At 42.8% G+C, this 17284-nt stretch overlaps 1 protein-coding gene across 1 annotated transcript; it reads right to left on the bottom strand.

The window, feature by feature from the left end:
• Positions 1-15467: 15467 nt before the first annotated feature.
• Krtap28-13 (keratin associated protein 28-13) lies at positions 15468-16459 on the bottom strand. The gene has a single exon (NM_027778.2). It carries the CDS (start codon positions 16391-16393, stop codon positions 15977-15979), a length of 417 nt encoding a protein of 138 aa, NP_082054.2. The 5' UTR covers positions 16394-16459; the 3' UTR covers positions 15468-15976.
• Positions 16460-17284: the final 825 nt, after the last annotated feature.

The following is a 17284-nucleotide window of genomic DNA, read 5'->3' as shown; positions in this document are numbered from 1 at the left end:
TGACAGAGAGGAATAACACTTCACCACAAGCCAGACAGTCTGTGTTTTGTTCCACTTGCTCTTCTTGCTTTTGCAAAATATTTCAAAAGCACCCAAGCCACCCCCAGTTTCATCACACGCTGTCATGTTTCGAATCCAGTGGAGAAACTGATTCAAGGAGCCCTGTAAAACCACAACACTTACTTCAAGGAAACGTGAGGTCAAACTGCTTTGCCCACACAGTCTGGCTCCGTATCACATTTCATAAATAGTCTTAGTGCCTAGAAAGAAAGCGCACTATCAGTCTTTAGAGAATACCAATTTCTTAAGGTTTTAGCCATCTCAGCTGGGCTCTGTTGTTTTTCCAACTAAAGCTGGTGTGATGTTGAAAGTGCTATTTTTTTTTAATCAGCCATTGTTTGTGCTCCAAAGCAAAAGAAATGTACTAGAAGATATGCAAGCTTTTGTTGCTAGGGTTTGTAATAGGCAATTTTATCTGTCTAGAAGTCTTTCTTATATATACTTTTTTTTTAAGTTATGGGACACTAGGAATCTATGTTTGATAGTCATTTGGTACTACCGACTAGCCGACACTGGTTGACTATCCCCCAAAGGTCACGGTGAGATGTAAGGATGTGTACAGATGCAGAGGTTTCCCAGGCTGGGCTAACGGCTGTGTCTTGCAGAATGAGGGGTCTCCAAACCTGTTGTAGGTCACTCCCCACCACCTGCTTCCCCAGTGAATAGCGTGCCCCTATGTCCATTTTCCTGGCACCCACCAGGGAAATTATGTAAAATTCAAATTTCTCTACATGATCAAATGTCTTCATTGATTTCCCATGATCTCAGCATACAGTACCTACCAGCCCCTACGAGGTCGCCCACGCGGCCCATTACCTCAGCTCTACATGTGGCTCAAAAACTGTAATCTTTGTGCCTTCGCACAAGCTGCTCCCTCTGCTCATCTTCCAAAACAATCACCTTAATTTCTATTCCAATTCAGCCTCTTCCAGAGAGCCACTGACTGTCTATTCACTGTGATGTCTCCTCCCTTACTGTACTTACCACTTCTAACCATTAGGTGGCAGCACGGGGCTGCTTTTCAGTGCTCTATTCAAAAGGGCACTGCAAACAACTAGTTAAATGAGCCCCTCATTAACTTCCCTCTTGCCTCTGTGTGCCTTGTTTTCCTTCTCTGTAAAGTATAGATAACAAAATCTGTTCCACGAGATTTGTGTGTGGATTATTTGAGGCAATATAAACGAGCTCCGAAATCGCCACAATGAAAGCTCAGTTTGAGGGACGTGTTGTTATTTAAGTCTGTGTTTAATGTCAGCCTCCTCTAGCCGACTGTGATTAACCTTTCATGTTTAAATATGAATAGCAGAAAATCCATTGCACTTCACGGGAGTCTCTTAGTACCATCCCTACGGCTGCATATTTATTAGAATCTCTGAGCAGTTTCCTAGCTATTTGTAAAACTCCCTTTGTCAACTCTGTTTAAAGCCTGTGTCTTCTTATTTCTCTTCCTCGGGTTAAGGTCTCAGCTCAGGGATGACACCTCACCCTGCTTCAAAGCCCTGTTGACCTTCGGTTAAAGAGTGAATGAACACTCTTGTCTACTTTACCAAAGTTCCTGACGGTCATGGGGGTCATAATTTTGGGACATCCTCACTGTGAATCCTGCCCAAATTCGCACCCTCTGTGCCTTCTCTCACTGTGGTGGCGCTTAGATGTGGCTTCTGGCTAGAAGGCGCCTCTCTCTTTCTCTGATAGGCAAAGCCCTACCTTCTCTTCAGCGTTCATGTCCTGAATGACACTTGACTATTTCCCTCTCCCTCCTAAGTCCCCCAACACCCTCCAACCACCTCTTCTCCCTTTGTTCATCACACCTTGTATAGGACACGTTAGTAGAATTTATTGTACAATGTATGGCAATACTTAACAACAATGAATTTTATTCTTGGCAAAATAAGTCATGTGCTGTCTCATAGTTGTTGGCGCTGACATCTGACTTTATGAAAGGAATTTCATTCAACTGCTTCTTGATAGTTTCCCAAATAAAAGATAACTTTTGGTTTTGTGAAAATTAGTCTTTTTCCCATTCTATTCAATCATTGTACAAGCCAGGAATAGAAAGGAATGAGAGGCTAAAAGCCTGGGATGTTGAGCAGTAGAAGAATTCTCATAGTCAGCAGGCAGAGGCAAGGGTTCAAGGCCAGCTTGGACTGCAGAGCAAACCCCATCTCAAAATGCAAAACAAAAGTCCCTGTGGCCTTTCTTCCATCCTCCCGTGTTCAGTTTTTGAGGTCAGAAAAGACAGGCTGTGCTTAGGGTGGAATGGCTACAGATTATAAAGCAATTCCTATGCCAATTTACGGGAACACCTTTTAACGTAAAGCAGGACCAACCTGACTTATCTACTCAGAACGCAACATATTAGTTGACTAACAAGCATGCATAGTAGTTCACTTGTATTTATACAGGAACTTGCTGAGGCCATACATAAATCCAGGGTACTGGTTGACTACATTGCCAGCAACTGCAGATAGAGTCTATTTTTACAATGCAAAACTATTGTAAGCAGTGTGATAGATAAACAGATGCGTATATATCCTTTGCTAAGTGGTTTGTCTCCATCACAAGCCAGTGTTGTTCTAGAAAACACTACAATGTCTTATGGCCTGTGTAAGAAGCAAATGATAGGAACCAAACAGATGTATGCTAGAGCCCAGCCCCATCCTTTGGTCTCTCCAGAGTCTCTTCCCAGCAGGACATGACCAGATTCCTTCCCTCTCCCATACCCAAACGTCGAGCTTGCTCCTCCTGGACTCTCTCCCTCTTGTGCCTGATTTGACCCTTCCCTACTCTTCTCATACATATGGTTTGCTTTGCTTGACTTCTTTTAGTTTTCCATGCAGAGATCTGGCAGGTAATCTTAAAAGCTATCGCAAAAGGGAAAGAATGCTTATCTATACATTTTATGTACATAATGTATGACACATCTTGTGTAAATCACCGAACCCACATGCACAGTTTTGAACTTGATTCTCCTTCTGTATTGGGATCAACACGATGCAGGAGACTAGATGTAAGAAAAGTGAAAACCCTTCCATGTTACTTTGTTAGTGTGTGATTTAAGATTCACACGCAGACACAAATTGCTCATATTCAACAAAATGTCTTAAACTATCTTAAGACAATGTGTAGTAGCTACAAACTTTACATCTCAAGGAATCTTTCTGTTCACTTCAAAAATAGCATCTAACAAAATGGCCACAAAGACATGTTATAGCCAGCTACTAAACTCATTTTCTTCTTCAATCTAGTGCCCTTTGTTCTGTTGCTACATGCCAAGGGGACAGCACAAAAATGCTGGGTAGTTACCTAGTGCAACGTCAAGTCAACCGTGTTTTTCAGGATTATTGCCGATGTAACGAGCACTCTTCCGTGCACTCTCTGAACCAGCTTGTACTGAGCATCATAGAAAACACTCCAGCGATAACTAGTCTCCACGGCTGACATTCCTTCAGAGGGAAGCAATTTCCAGCTAGGAGGAAAATAGTAAGTGAAAATCTACCAGGGAAGTTGCCCTAAATGTATTTATGGCTTCTAATAAGTGGCTTCTGCTTGGGTTTTCATAGTACTGAGGGTTTAACACAGAACCCCCATGCATGCTACCCTACCTCTGAGCTACACAGCCAGGAAGTGAGTTTTCACAAAGAAAGAAAACATTTGTGTCTCAGTGAAATCTCAGTGAACTTCCAGGGAACTAAAGAACCACGTGGAGCAGCAACAGCAAGGATGCAGAGCCCACCTTTATCTTGCTCACCAGTTGCTTTGGGCTCACCACATGAAACATCTTTCTTGGACTCTAGACAGCTGGCCCTTGGGGAACTGTGTCATGTAGATGCACAGCCCCTTCACTCACAAGTGTAAAGACAGCAGTATTCCTTCCAGCCTAGAGCTATCTGTGGGGTTTAGTCATTGTCTTCACCCATAAAGCTCAAGTTCTGAAACCCATACATGTCAAGCAGTGCTGTTGCAGTGGGGTTCTTAGCCAGGGAAAGTCCAAAGAAAACTCATTCGCACTGAGCATTGTTCATGCTAATAGCATAGTTGCAAAGTATACAGTTTTGTTATATGTATTATATATTATGTATTATGTGTTATATCATAGATCATGTATCATATATTATTAAAAATTATATAATGTATAATGTATTATATATTACATATTATATATTATAGTATATATTGTATATTATATATTACATATTATAATATATATGTTATATATTATATATATTTAATGGTGTTTTCTTTTTTAAGATAAAAATTAATTCTGGTGTAGTGGTGTATGCCTTTCATCTCAGCACCAGGAAGCAAAAGCAGGCAGGATTCTATGTGAATTGAAAGCCAGCCTGGTCTACATAGCAGGTCTCTGTTCAGCCAAGTTTCAAGAGTGAGACCCTGTATCAACCAGTGGATAAGTGACTCAGTGGATGAAGGAGCTTGATGTGGGAGCCTGGAGTCCCAAGTCCCATGTTGGATCCTCAGAAAGAGAGCGCCAACTCCACAAAGTTGACCTCTGACTTACACACACACACACATACTCACACACACACACACACACACACACACACACACTCACACACACACACACCACTAAATTGCAATAGAGCCACCAGAAATGTTATTTCTGTCTGTTATGAAAATAAAGAAGAAAAAACATATGTAAATGTTGTATTTTCACTTTGTGATGGATCTGCCCCTTTATTCCACACACATACAAATGAGATGCTCTGCCAAGGGCAAATATAAGAATAAAGGAATAACAAGAAAAGACAGAGTATTAAGGAGTGGGTTTTACACACACATACACACACACACACACAAATTCGACATTGTCCTAAAAAGGGATTACTTTTCTGTCCATGCAGCTGAATTTGCCCACATACCAAGTACAATGTTACTGCCAGCAATGGACCAATATCACAATGGCGGTCTCACGTGTTTACTTTGTCTTGTGGCGTCATAGTCATGTTAGTTTGTGCGAGAACACTCAACAGTGTCTTCACAATCACCTAAATGCATATTTTCCCACCCTGCCCCCCCAAATCATCAGTACATATTTATACAAATAAGTGTATGAAGTTCTGACCTGAATGTTGAACACAGCCCAGGATCCAGAATGACGAAGAGATGCTTAAATCTTTGATGAGATCTCCAAACAAGAAGCTGAGATGTGTCTCCAAGAGAGTCGGCCAATCCATGCTTCGACTTGATTTAGACAGAAAATGCCTTTGTTTATTACAGGATGGCAAGGAGGGACAAAGAAGGAAACTAACTCTTAAACATGCTATAAACATTATTATACTGAAGAAGGATTGATATAGATCATTTAAAACACAATATTTCTGAATTGCCACCAAGTGTGGACAAGAGCTATCTCTGAGGACCAGAGAAGGCTGTCCATGCACTGGGGTACAGGCAAAGTACCCCAACTTTACCTCTAACCTTTCCTACCTCTTTTTATCATTATCCATAATCTTCTATTTTGAGGATCTGTGAATCCATTTTAACCATGCCTCAAAATATTATAGGCAGATGTTGGGTTGAAATAATGACAGAGGATGAGGGCATTTGATAAATCAGCCAAGGGGCCTTTTCCAACAGGAAGTAAACTGTTACAGGTAAGTGAAACCAAATAAGTTGAATTCTGGAAAGTTCAAGCCAAGACATGGCCATTTTTTTTTTCTTCTTATTTGGCTGAAGCGTAGACAATTTTAACTTAGAATCTGTTTGCTTTCTTCTGGAGATTATGCCCTGTTTTCACAAAGGATTTGAGATCACGAAGGACACATGCAGGAAGGGAAGGGTTAAAGGGTTAGAACACAGGACACACACAGCTATGAAAATCAGCAGAGAAAGAAATGCACTCCCACTTGGTGCTTGAATATATAAAAACTCGACTCTATGCTTCTTCTAGGCTAGACTCAAGAGAAAGACTCATCAGATACACTTACCACTGCCTTCATGTTATAGGCATGCCCAGCTTGCTCAGATGGCCCAGCAAGAAGACGGGCATAGCTATGACCCTTTCTGAACACATAACACTAACAGCTCTCATTGATTTTTTTAATGTATTTATTTTATGCATATGAGTGTTTGGGTACATGTATGTAGGTGCCCTATATGTATGCCTAGTATCCGTAGAGGTCAGAAGAGACCCATTGGAACTAGAATCACGGATGTTATAGGCCACCGTGTGGGTGTTGGGAGCCGAATCTGGACCTTCCTGCTCTCAATCACAGAGCCATCTCTTCTGATAACTGATTTCTTATTGGACACTAAAACAACCATAAGGGTACTGTGGCCTCATTTTTAAAATTATAGATATAGATGATATAGACATAGATATAGATATCTCCATTCAAATCAGTATACAATAACAGAGAGCAAGGTCTTCTGTGTTATTAAAATGTATATAAAGCCGGGCGTGGTGGCGCACCCCTTTCAATCCCAGCCCTTGGAAGGCAGAGGCATTCGGATTTCTGAGTTTGAGGCCAGCCTGGTCTACAGAGTGAGTCCCAGGACAGCCAGGGCCACACAGAGAAACACTGTCTCAGAAAAAAAAACAAATTATATAAATATTATGCTTCCAATTTTTATTTTATTTTCTCATTAGCCCTGAGACCTCTATCCACATCAATTAAGTTGGATCTCATTTAACTATTTAACTATGTAACTGTTACATATATAGTACGTTATCATATGAAAATAAATACATTTATTTCTTTTTTTTTTTTTTTTTTTTTGAGACAGGATTTCTCTGTGTAGCCCTGGCCATCCTGGAATTCACTCCTGGAACTCAGTCTATAGACCAGGCTGGCCTTGAACTCAGAAATATGCCTACCTCTTTCTCCCAAGTGCTGGGATTAAAGGCGTGTGCCACCACTGCCCCGCCTAGCATTTATTTCTTTTGGAAACTGTTCATTCCGAAGGTCCCACTGTTACTGATAATGGCAGCTGTGCTGGCTAGTCTTTATTGACACAAGTTATGGCCATCTAGGAAGAAGGAATTTTAATTGGGAAAATGCCTCTCCTGTGGACAATTTGATGTGGGAGCTCATCCTCCCTCCCACCCACTCATCCCCCTCCACTGTGAGTGTGTCTCATGCCTGGGTAGGTGGCCCTGGGTGGTATAAGAACACAGAGAGAACAAACCATGATGAGCAAGCCAGTAAGCAGCACTCCTCCATGGCTCCTCCTTCAGTGTCTGCCTCCAGGTTCCTGCCTCGGGTTCCTACCCTGACTTCCTTCTAGGGTGGACTGCGACGTGGAAGCACAAGGTGAAAAGCACTCTTTCCTCCTTAGGCTGCCTGTGGCCATGGTGTTTTATCACAGCTCTGCAACCCTTAAGACAGCAGCCAATTTCTTTGTATCATTTTTCATGCAGGATTTAGAAAGGCTCTCAGAAACATTAAATTTTTGAATTTTATGCACAATTGAAAAGATGTTGCCTGTCTAATTTCCAAGTGGTTGTATACTCCCCAGAGTTTCTCTCTTCTTGTCTCTCTCTGTGTCTCTCTCTGTGTCTCTCTGTCTCTCCCTATTTCTCTGTCTCTCTGTCTCTCTGTGTCTCTCTCTGTGTCTCTGTCTCTGTCTCTGTCTCTCTCTCTCTCTCTCTCTCTCTCACATGCAGCTTATACACCTAATCTGATGGAGCTAACAGAATACATCATTATAGCCACACATTTCTCTAAACCTAGAAAGTATTTAATTTGAATTTCTTTTGTAACTAGTCCATGTCCATACTTTAAATATTTTTCATTAGATTATAAACATTTCTAAATCTGTGGACCTTGTGGGCCTTTACCAACCAACACTCCTTTGTTTCCCATGTCACTGGTATCTTCTGCTTGCGATTTAATCGTATGTGGCTCTTCCTCATAAAAGTGTTAATTATTATGTAATCAATCTTATCATTTCATTCACATTGGTGCTGGTGATCTCCACTTTAAGAAGTCTTTTATAATCCCAAAGTCATAAAGATACCACATATTTCAAAGTGTTTAAAGAGCAATTACAGTTTTGCTATCCAAATTTGTCTCTTTAATCCACCCTCAATTTACTTTTACGATCTTTATGACATGGGGTATAAACTTGTCTGATTCTTTTTTCCTATGTGATGAGCCCAATTGCTTCAACACCATGAACTGAATAACTCTTCATTTTTCCCAGTACATTACAATCTTGCTGTACCACACACCAAGTCTCTTAGCATTTAGATTTGTTTCTATATTGTTCTAGATTTTGTCTCATTTGCTTTGCTCTCCCTGTCTTACTGGTCTAGCATCACATGGCTTACTGAAGTCAAAGCTACATTCCTACCTGTAAGGACTAACAGCCATTCTGGTTGTTTTGGATCTTCGTGATCATTTATTCTTCTGTACACACTTTATGATTGGCTTATTGTGGTGGCTTAGATAAAAATGGCCCCCACGGGCTCATGAGTTTGAATGCTTGATCCTAGTTGGTAGAACTTTTGCAGAAGAATTAGGAGGTGTGGACTTATTGGAGGAGGTATGGTGCAGGGGTGGGCTTTAAGGTTTCAAAAGCCTAGGCCATCCCAATTCTCTCTCCCTCTCCCCCTCTCCCTCCCCCTCCCCCTCCCCCTCTCCCTCCTTCTGTCTTGTGGTTTTTGTCTCAACATATGTGCTCTGAGCTGCTGTCCCAATGCTGTCCCATACTTATCTCCCTGCTGTCATCACCACCATGATGATCACAAACTCACTCTCTGAAGTTTCAAACATTTAATGAAATGCCTTCTTTTATAAGTTACTCTGGTCATGGTGTCTCTTCACAGAAAAGGAACTAAGACGCTTATTAGATCCATCTTGAAAACTGTTTTTGTTGCTTTAGAATTGCACTAAATGTATTTATTCGTTTCCTTACTTGAGGGTCAACAGACATCTTCACAACACTTCTTCCCTTCATCTGGAGCTCTAGCCCAGTTGGTAGAGACCTTGCCTAACACAAAGTTCCCAGTCCCCTCTCCAACTCTGCATCAAACAAGGCATGCTGAAACACACTCTTGTGATCCCAGAACTCTGGAGGTGGAGGCAAGAAGATCAGAAGGTCCGAAGTTCACGGTCATCCTCGGCTACATAATAAGTTCAAAGCCAGTCTAGGCTACATCAGAGTCTGTCTCAAGTAGAAAAAAAAAATCAAAATTCCATGAATGACTAATGTATATCTAGTCATTAACCTTCATTAGCTAAGATTCCTTTTGGTGTTCTTTAAATACTTGGCTGTTTTCTTCAATAATGACCCGCCACAGTTTTCACTAATTTATCTTTACATGCAAATAGCCTCTGTTCAAAGAGAAAGCAGTGTCCTTTCCCCTGTTACGTTTTTGTTGGACAGGGATAGTTTATAATATATAGTTAATTTTATGTTAATTTGTTTCTTTCTTTGTTTGTTTGTTTTTGTTTTTTGTTTGTTGTTGTTGTTTTGTTTGTTTTTTGTTTTTCCAGGCACAGTTTCTCTGTACAGCCCTGGCTGTCCTGGAACAAACTCTGTAGACCAGGCTGACCTTGAACTCAGAAATTGGCCTACCTCTGCCTCCCAAGTGCTGGGATTAAAGGCATGTGCCACCACTGCCCGGCTTGTTTCTAACATTTCTGTCTCATTCAGTAGTTTGAGGCTCACTGTGATTTCCTAGTAAAATAATTATTTCATATAAAAATAATAATAGATTTACCCATTTTTCCCCTCCAAATGCATGTGTGGATGGCTGGGGTGTGGGGACCAACAAGGAATGAGAATTTGACTGGTGCCACCTGTTTCATGCCTGGTGACACAAAAGTACTCCAAGCCGTGGATGGCAGCTGGACCCTGCTTCCTCCACCCACGCGGCTTTGCCATTCATTTTCTTTTCGTCTTCACTACCTCTCTCTGCACAAGGCTGTGGTACAGCTCCTGGATGTAAGCACAGACACGCTTGGCAAAGGCCACTGCCAGCGGCACCACACCATCCCCCTCCGGCAGATGAGCTCAGTCAGCTAGTTTCTCTGCAGTAGAGAAAGCTAGGATGAAGTTGTGCCTGCGCTTCATTAGGTCCAGCTCTGCATAGGCAAGAGCATCTGGGGAAACCTTGTGAATGGGGGCACAGAAGACCATGCTGCCGCTTCAGCGAGAGGAGAAGTTCTGGATGCCCACGTGCTCGTAGTTTCTCGCCATGGTTTGGCACCGCTCCAAAAGGATTTTCTTAACACCGTTCATGGCTTCCCTGGCTACCTTCTTCTATTCGTAGCTTTAACCACTGTTGAAGAATGATGGTAGCACCTTAACGTTAAAGAGAAGTTTCTAGAATACACAGCTGCTGTTGGTTTGTACCTGTGTCTTCTCGGGTATATGGCATTTTCCCACATTCCAGTCCTAACATTTTAACATAGCGAATGGGGAAATTTGAGCAATGAGATTTATCATCTATTGAAACAGCCTTGAGCATTTTTTTCTCTACTAGTCTTTTAATGTAGTTCATTCCATGAATAGATTTTTCAAGTGATAATTTATTCTTACACTCTTAGGGGAAAGCCTGGTTGGTCATCACGTAAGGCACATATAGTGAGTTCTGCTCGTTAGCTGCTTGTGTGAAACTTTCCATGCTCACAGCCAGAACAGCTTTATAATGACTTTCCAATGCCATCCTTGTCCGGTATTGGAAACACAGTTGTACTGCTTTCTTGTTCTGTCTTCCAGGTCCCTTAGCTGCTTGTGTGTCCTTCCTAGTAAGATTGTTTCCAGCCTAGCAACACAATAAAAAACAGTAGATCTACTAGACAGAGGATCACAGTTTTTCTCTTCCCCTTGCACTATAGCCACTGTCTGCCTCTAAGATGTACTCATTTTTCATAGGTAGTATAATCTTCCCCTGGCATGCTACTATAGAGATGATTTAGATGTGTGCCATCCCAGACCCCTGTGCCACACCCGCCCATCTACTAAATATGTAACTAAACCTAGAACTGGTATTAATGTCTGACAGTCTCATGTTTGCATGAGATCATGTAAGACTAAGCAGAACCCTACACCCTAGACCTACTAGCAGCATAAATTAAAGGTTCCTGACCACAGCAGTAGAAAAAGTTGCGTTCTGGCTAGTTTTATATCCACTTGACACAAGCTAGACCCCTTCGAAAGGAGAACCTCAGTTGAGAAAATGGCCTCACCAGACTAGCTGATGACCAAGCTTCTGGTAGATGTGAGAGATCCCAGCTCACTGTGGATAGTGTCAACCCTGGGCTGGTGGTTTGCCGTGTTGTAAAAAGGACTGATAAGCAAGGCAGGAGCAGCAAGCCAGTAAGCACAGTTCCTCTGTGGCTTCTACATCAGTTCCTGCCTCGGGGTTCCTGCCTTGATGGTGTTCCCTGAATTCCCGCAGTGGTATACTGAGATTTGAGATTTATAAGACAAAAAAAGTCCTTGGTCCCCCATACTGAATTCCACACTAGCTTATATCCCTGATCAGCAGCAGGTACAGTTTCTTTCCCCCATATCCTCACCAACACTGCCTGTTAGTTATTTTCATGGTGACAGCCATTCTCATTGGGGATGGGATGGGATGGAATCCAGCCCACTTCAATTTGCGTTTCCTGGACAACTGAGGATTGTTGAATGGCTCACATACACCCAGTGCTCACGTGTGCTTCATTTCTGATAACTGTCTCTTCACCTCACCTTCCCATTTCTTGGTCAGATTATCAGGGGATTGGTATTTAAATTTTTAAGTTCTTTATATATTTTAGCTATCAATCTCCTGCTAAATGGAGAGCTAAAAAAAATTGATCTCCTCACGTGGGTCTTTTTTTCACTCTGAGAAAGCTTTTTAACTTCAAACAATCTCGTTTGACAATTCTTTTTTTTTTTTTAGATATTTTCTTTATTTAAATTTCAAATATTATTCCCTTTCCTAATTCCTCCTCCGAAAAACCCCTATCCCATTTCCCCCTCCCCCTGCTTACCAACACCCACTCCCGCATCCCTGTCCTGGCATTTCTCTACACTGGGGCATCAAGAGTCCAAGGACCAAGGGCCTCTTCTGTCATTGATGTCCCACAGGCCATCCTCTGCTACATATGCAGCTGGAGCCATGAATCCCTCCATGTGTATTCTTTGGTTGGTGGTTTAGTCCCTGGGAACTTGGGGAGTACTGGTTGGTTCATACTGTTGTTCTTCCTATGGGGCAGCAAACCCCTTCAACTCCTTGGGTCCTTTTGCTAGCTCCTCCATGAGAGACTCCGTGCTCAGTCCAATGGATGGCTGTGAGCATCAGAGAGCAGTTTCTTAGTGCAGAGGGGTTTTTTTAGTTATTATTATTTAGAAAGACTGTTGTGGTGCTGCCATCTAGTGGTAAGAGACGGGAATGATATTATGCATGCAACTTTTCCCCCATTTGTTCTTAGAGGTTAAGCTCTTGGGAGCTCCTTTGACACTGTTCAAACTGCTCCACTTTCATGAGCTCAGAGCAATAGAGCTATGGACCGATCTTAGACTTCCCCCAAACTCACTGCTACAGCCCTAAGCCCAAACGTGGCAATATTTGGAGACAGAAGTGTTCTGCAAGTGTCATAGGGATGGAGCCACCACCCAGTTGTTTGATCGATGAGTTTTGTTTCGTCATTTTCAACACTCTAGACTGAACAACAGCCCTGTGCATGCTAGGCAAGTGTTCTGCCAATGAAATGCGTTCCAACCTTCTTTTCATTTTGAGAAAGGCTTTCACTAAGTTACCTAGGTTGATCTTGACATGATTCTACCACCTGTCCAGGTAGGCCTTGAAGTTGAGTTTCTCCTGGTTCCAATTCTCAAGTAGTTCTAATTATAGGACTTTACCCCAGGGATGCCCACGATATGGTTTTGTGACTTGAATTTTTTTCTCTCTCTTATTCCCATCTAGAGAGATGGTTGGGGAGGTTGTGGGATCTTTGGGGCAGGAGGCATAGCTGGTGGGCATAAGCCATTATAAACAGGCCTTTGATATTCCAGTTCCAGTCGAGCTCTGATCCCCAGCCTGCTGCCATATAAAACAGGCTTGGTCTGGTCCCAATCACCTGCCATTACAGATAGAGCTCCTCCACCTCCTATGTCTTCCCTGTCCTGATTGACAGCTCCCCGCAGCTGACGTTGCTTATGTCAGATGTTTTCGCTGCTGAGAATAACTGGCACACACTCTATGGTCTTTTTATAAGATGAAGCAACACCAGGAGTGACAGATATAGAAGAAAGTCCCCGTGAGGAAAAGGAGGCAGGAACCATCTACAAAACAAGGAGAGGGTCTTCTGGGGGCAAAAGTCCCATCAGATCCTTGAGTTTGACCTCGCAGGTTTTAGAAGTATGAGAAGATTAATTTATTTTCTATGCAAGGCAGTCTGTGGTGTTTCTCTACAGATGGCTTAGAAGACCGACCCAGGTTACCCACGGCAGATGACAGATCAGAAAAAGCCAGCTGAAACATAGATTAGTATTGAATAATTATCTTGTTAGTAACTGCAAAAAAAAACCACTATTTTCTTTATCACCAGGGGTTAAAGTCAATATTATCTGTGCCTGGTTCAGTAAGTCTAAATAAAGATAAAAGCAGCATTGTCAGTTTGGATTATTTGATGGTAACACAGGGAAGACTGAATGTACTCTGATGTTAGCTGAGGCCCTTGTCAAGGACTAACCCGAATCACAAACCCGAATCACAAGGAGCCCAACAAGGCTTCATTTCTTAAACTTCAGACATCTTGAACAAAATTGGTCATGCTATCAAATGAGAGAGCCAGGAGCCAAGCCAAAGAAAACCTGCTGTGGGCCAAATCCGAGCTTTCCTACACGTAAGGGCAAGCCAGTCACCACTGCTCACCTTTGCACTGTCCTGTGGGCCTCTCTCACTGTCCTCACAAAGTCTCCTGCCGTCCCACCAAGCCAGCCAGCACCAATACACAGCCCAATAACATTCTTTGTATAGGACTTTCATGTGTCTGTCATGTTGGTCCAGTATCATGCCACATATGATCGTGGTCCCATCAAATTGCAATAGATCTGAAATTTTTCTGTCACACAGTGACACTGCAGCCACTATCCATTTGTGGTGGCTCATTGCTCATGAATTTATGACATCGCTGGTATGAACAAGCCTACCTTGCTGTCATTCCCAGAAAGGTACAGCGTATACAATTACATTCTTTGTGTGGTGTTTAATAATGATAGCAAACACTGTTGCTAGCTAATATTATTGCTACACTGTACTTCCATTGTTATTTTGGAGTATGTTCATGCTTATAAAAGTTTATTGTAAACCAGTGTGTCACGTTCATCCTGGCATAGCCTCATACTGCCATGTTTACCAACTCTCTTTTAGGAATGGCTGAATCTCATGTTTTCTGCACCATAATCTTTGGAGAAAAAAAAAAAGCCGCTATGCCTGTATGTGTGATGCATTGAGTGTGTGTGAGTGTGAGTGTGTGCGTGTGTGTGTGTGTGTGTGTGTGTGTGTGTGTGTGATATGTAGGATTTCTGTAAATTCATTCTATAATCTTTGCAGGATGAAAAGTCACCAAATGACAAGCCCCTTCCCAGAAGATAAAATTCACTATATGGAAAGTTCCTGAATCTTTGCATTGGTTGTATTAAGTGTCTACAAGTCTCTTCACCCATCAGATGACACTGTAGCCTACTATATTAGACTTTGCACTACAGTGACAAACAGCCTCACTGATGAAAGGTTTGCTTTAGCTCATGGTTTCACAGGTTTCCAGACACAGTACCAAGTTGTATCTACAACAGAAAAAACTCCTCATGACTGTGAGCAGGGTGATCTGAGCAAGTATTAGATAACTCTTACATATCTAGGCTATCAACTCTCTATCTTTCTATCCCTTACAGAATGGGACAAACTTGGAGAAGTGATTGGCTCCTTGTCTAATTGCTGACTACATTTAATATGACCCTCAGATGCCTACAGCAGCATCTTAGCCTTCCTTTTCTTGCTTATTTATAGGTGCTGATGTCAATATACTTGATCTCAAATGCCCTTTTTTGCAGACTCCCATGTATGTCTCAGTCTCCCATTATTCACCTTTCTGTCTTGACTGGAACATCTACCCCTAATCAGTTCTACTAATCCTCACTGACTCTTCAAACCACGTGCCAAGATGATCTGTTTCTTGAGCTCTCGTTCTTTTGAGTTACAACCATGGCCCACACAACAGTGTGCTAATCCTCTTTATCCATACTATGTCCCATCGATGTGAATATTTTACAAGGCTATTTTTCTGCCTCATATTCATGGTCATCTGTGTATATCTAGATAACAAATCTCATAGGGACTTAATTATTTGTGTGTGTTTGATGGGCATATCTCGCAGAGCATAATAATGAATGATAATATGCCAAAAATAACAAAGTGAATAAGACTGAAGGAGACATTTTATGTTTTATTTTGTAATTTTATTTAAAGGGGATTAACACATTGTCTGGACTCTAGAAAGACTTCTGTGACTACAGAGAATCTATATTACCGTTGTTAAACAGAGAATATACATTACCATTACAGAGAATAGACATTGCCATTGTTAAACACAAGCTGACCTAAAGCATAGATAGAAATTCAAGAAGGAAACACAATGGGGACCATTATACAATCTTATTGACATCAGTAACCAAGATGCCCTGCACCTTTGTCCTTTCTTAACATTGACTATGACTGCATTTAAAATGATAAGGAAATTTACTTGAACTTCAGAGTATTCAAATCAGGCAACAAAGTTTCAGAGTCCGGATTCTAGAGAGACAGATGCTGGGGAGACAGCAGGGTATACTCAGACTAGGACAGAGGAAAGCCTTAGCAGCGAGATCAGGGTGACTTGTTCCATCCTCTGCACTCAGGACTTACCAACAGATCGGTACTGGTAGCACTTGCTCAGGGGCCAGACATCCCAAGCTAGCAGCAGCACTTCTTGCATCCACACTTCTGCTGGCAGCAGCACTTCTGCTGGCAACAGCCCTTCCCACAGCCACAGCCGCAGCCGCAGCCACAGGAGCCACAGCCACAGGAGCGGCAGCAGCTGCGGCGGCAGCAGCAGACTACCGTAGGCTTGCAGCAGCCACAGCAACCACAGCAGCCACCACAGCAGCCACAGCCACCACAGCCACCACAGCCACAGCCACCACAGCCACAGCCACAGCCGCCACAGCCACCGCAGCCGCCACAGCCACCGCAGCCACAGCCACCGCAGCCACAGCCACCGCAGCCACAGCCACCGCAGCCACAGCCACCGCAGCCACAGCCGCCACAGCCACAGCCGCCACAACCACAGCCGCCGCAGCCGCCACAGCCTCCACAGCCACAGCAACCCATGGTGTCAGTAAAGAGGATTCAGGTGCAGTGAGGGGAGAGACTCAGGAGAGGAGAGAACAGTGTGATGCCCTCTTTCTGCTGGGAACCCCCTTTTATACTGCTCCCCCTTTATTTTTAGCCTAGTTTCCATGGAGAATTTTCCAAGACTTTGTTTACTTCCTTCTTGAGTCAGTGTGTCACAATAGCAGTGCTATTTTTAGCATTACTATCTTGGAAACCCTTGGAGTATTCATTTGGGAGTGAAAAAGTATGGTGCCTATCTAATCCAAGAGCAGGAATACGATTCATAAAATGCAGAGGAAAAGCAGTTGTAGCATTCCCAAGTGAATTCTGCATCTAAGGAGACATTTATGAGTGTCTTCTGCATGAGGCTGGATCCTCCAGGTTCTGGGCAGTCAAACAGTTGTGTAGGAACAGCCCTCCTAGCCCCTGGTTGACGAGACGCATATCAAGCGAATGGATTTTAATGCTTTCATTCTCCTTCTTTTCCCACTGGATTAATAAAGAGATCCCAATTGGAAGCCCTGGAACATGGGGATCCCAGAGTAGATACGGCCCTGAAAAGCCAGATCATCCATCTGTGACCTGAGCCTGCATGTAAGTTCAGTAGAGACAGTGGTGTGGTGTGTGTAGCGCATGCACAGCACATGTACAGCACATGCATAGCACATGCACACCACATGCATACCACATGCACACCACATGAACAACACATGCACGGATCTCTGCTGTGGCTTATTGGTGGTATCTAAATTAGCCAAATTGCCCTACTGTGAAGACAACTGAGCAAGTATGTAGCCTCATCCACTGCACATGACTGCGGCAGGTGCTTGGGACCAGAAGTGGAAACCTGGCAGGCTGAGTTAGCTGGACATTTCCAGTCACCATTTC

The sequence above is a fragment of the Mus musculus genome, chromosome 1, assembly GCF_000001635.26.
Source record: "Mus musculus strain C57BL/6J chromosome 1, GRCm38.p6 C57BL/6J".
In the NCBI taxonomy this organism is placed as follows: Eukaryota; Metazoa; Chordata; class Mammalia; order Rodentia; family Muridae; genus Mus; species Mus musculus.
Note: the sequence above shows the minus strand (reverse complement) of the source record. Positions and strands in the feature narration are given on the sequence as shown.

Coding starts and splice junctions, on each gene's coding strand:
- Krtap28-13 (NM_027778.2), bottom strand. CDS start 16,393: ATGGGTTGCTGTGGCTGTGGAGGCTGTGGCGGCTGCGGCGGCTGTGGT.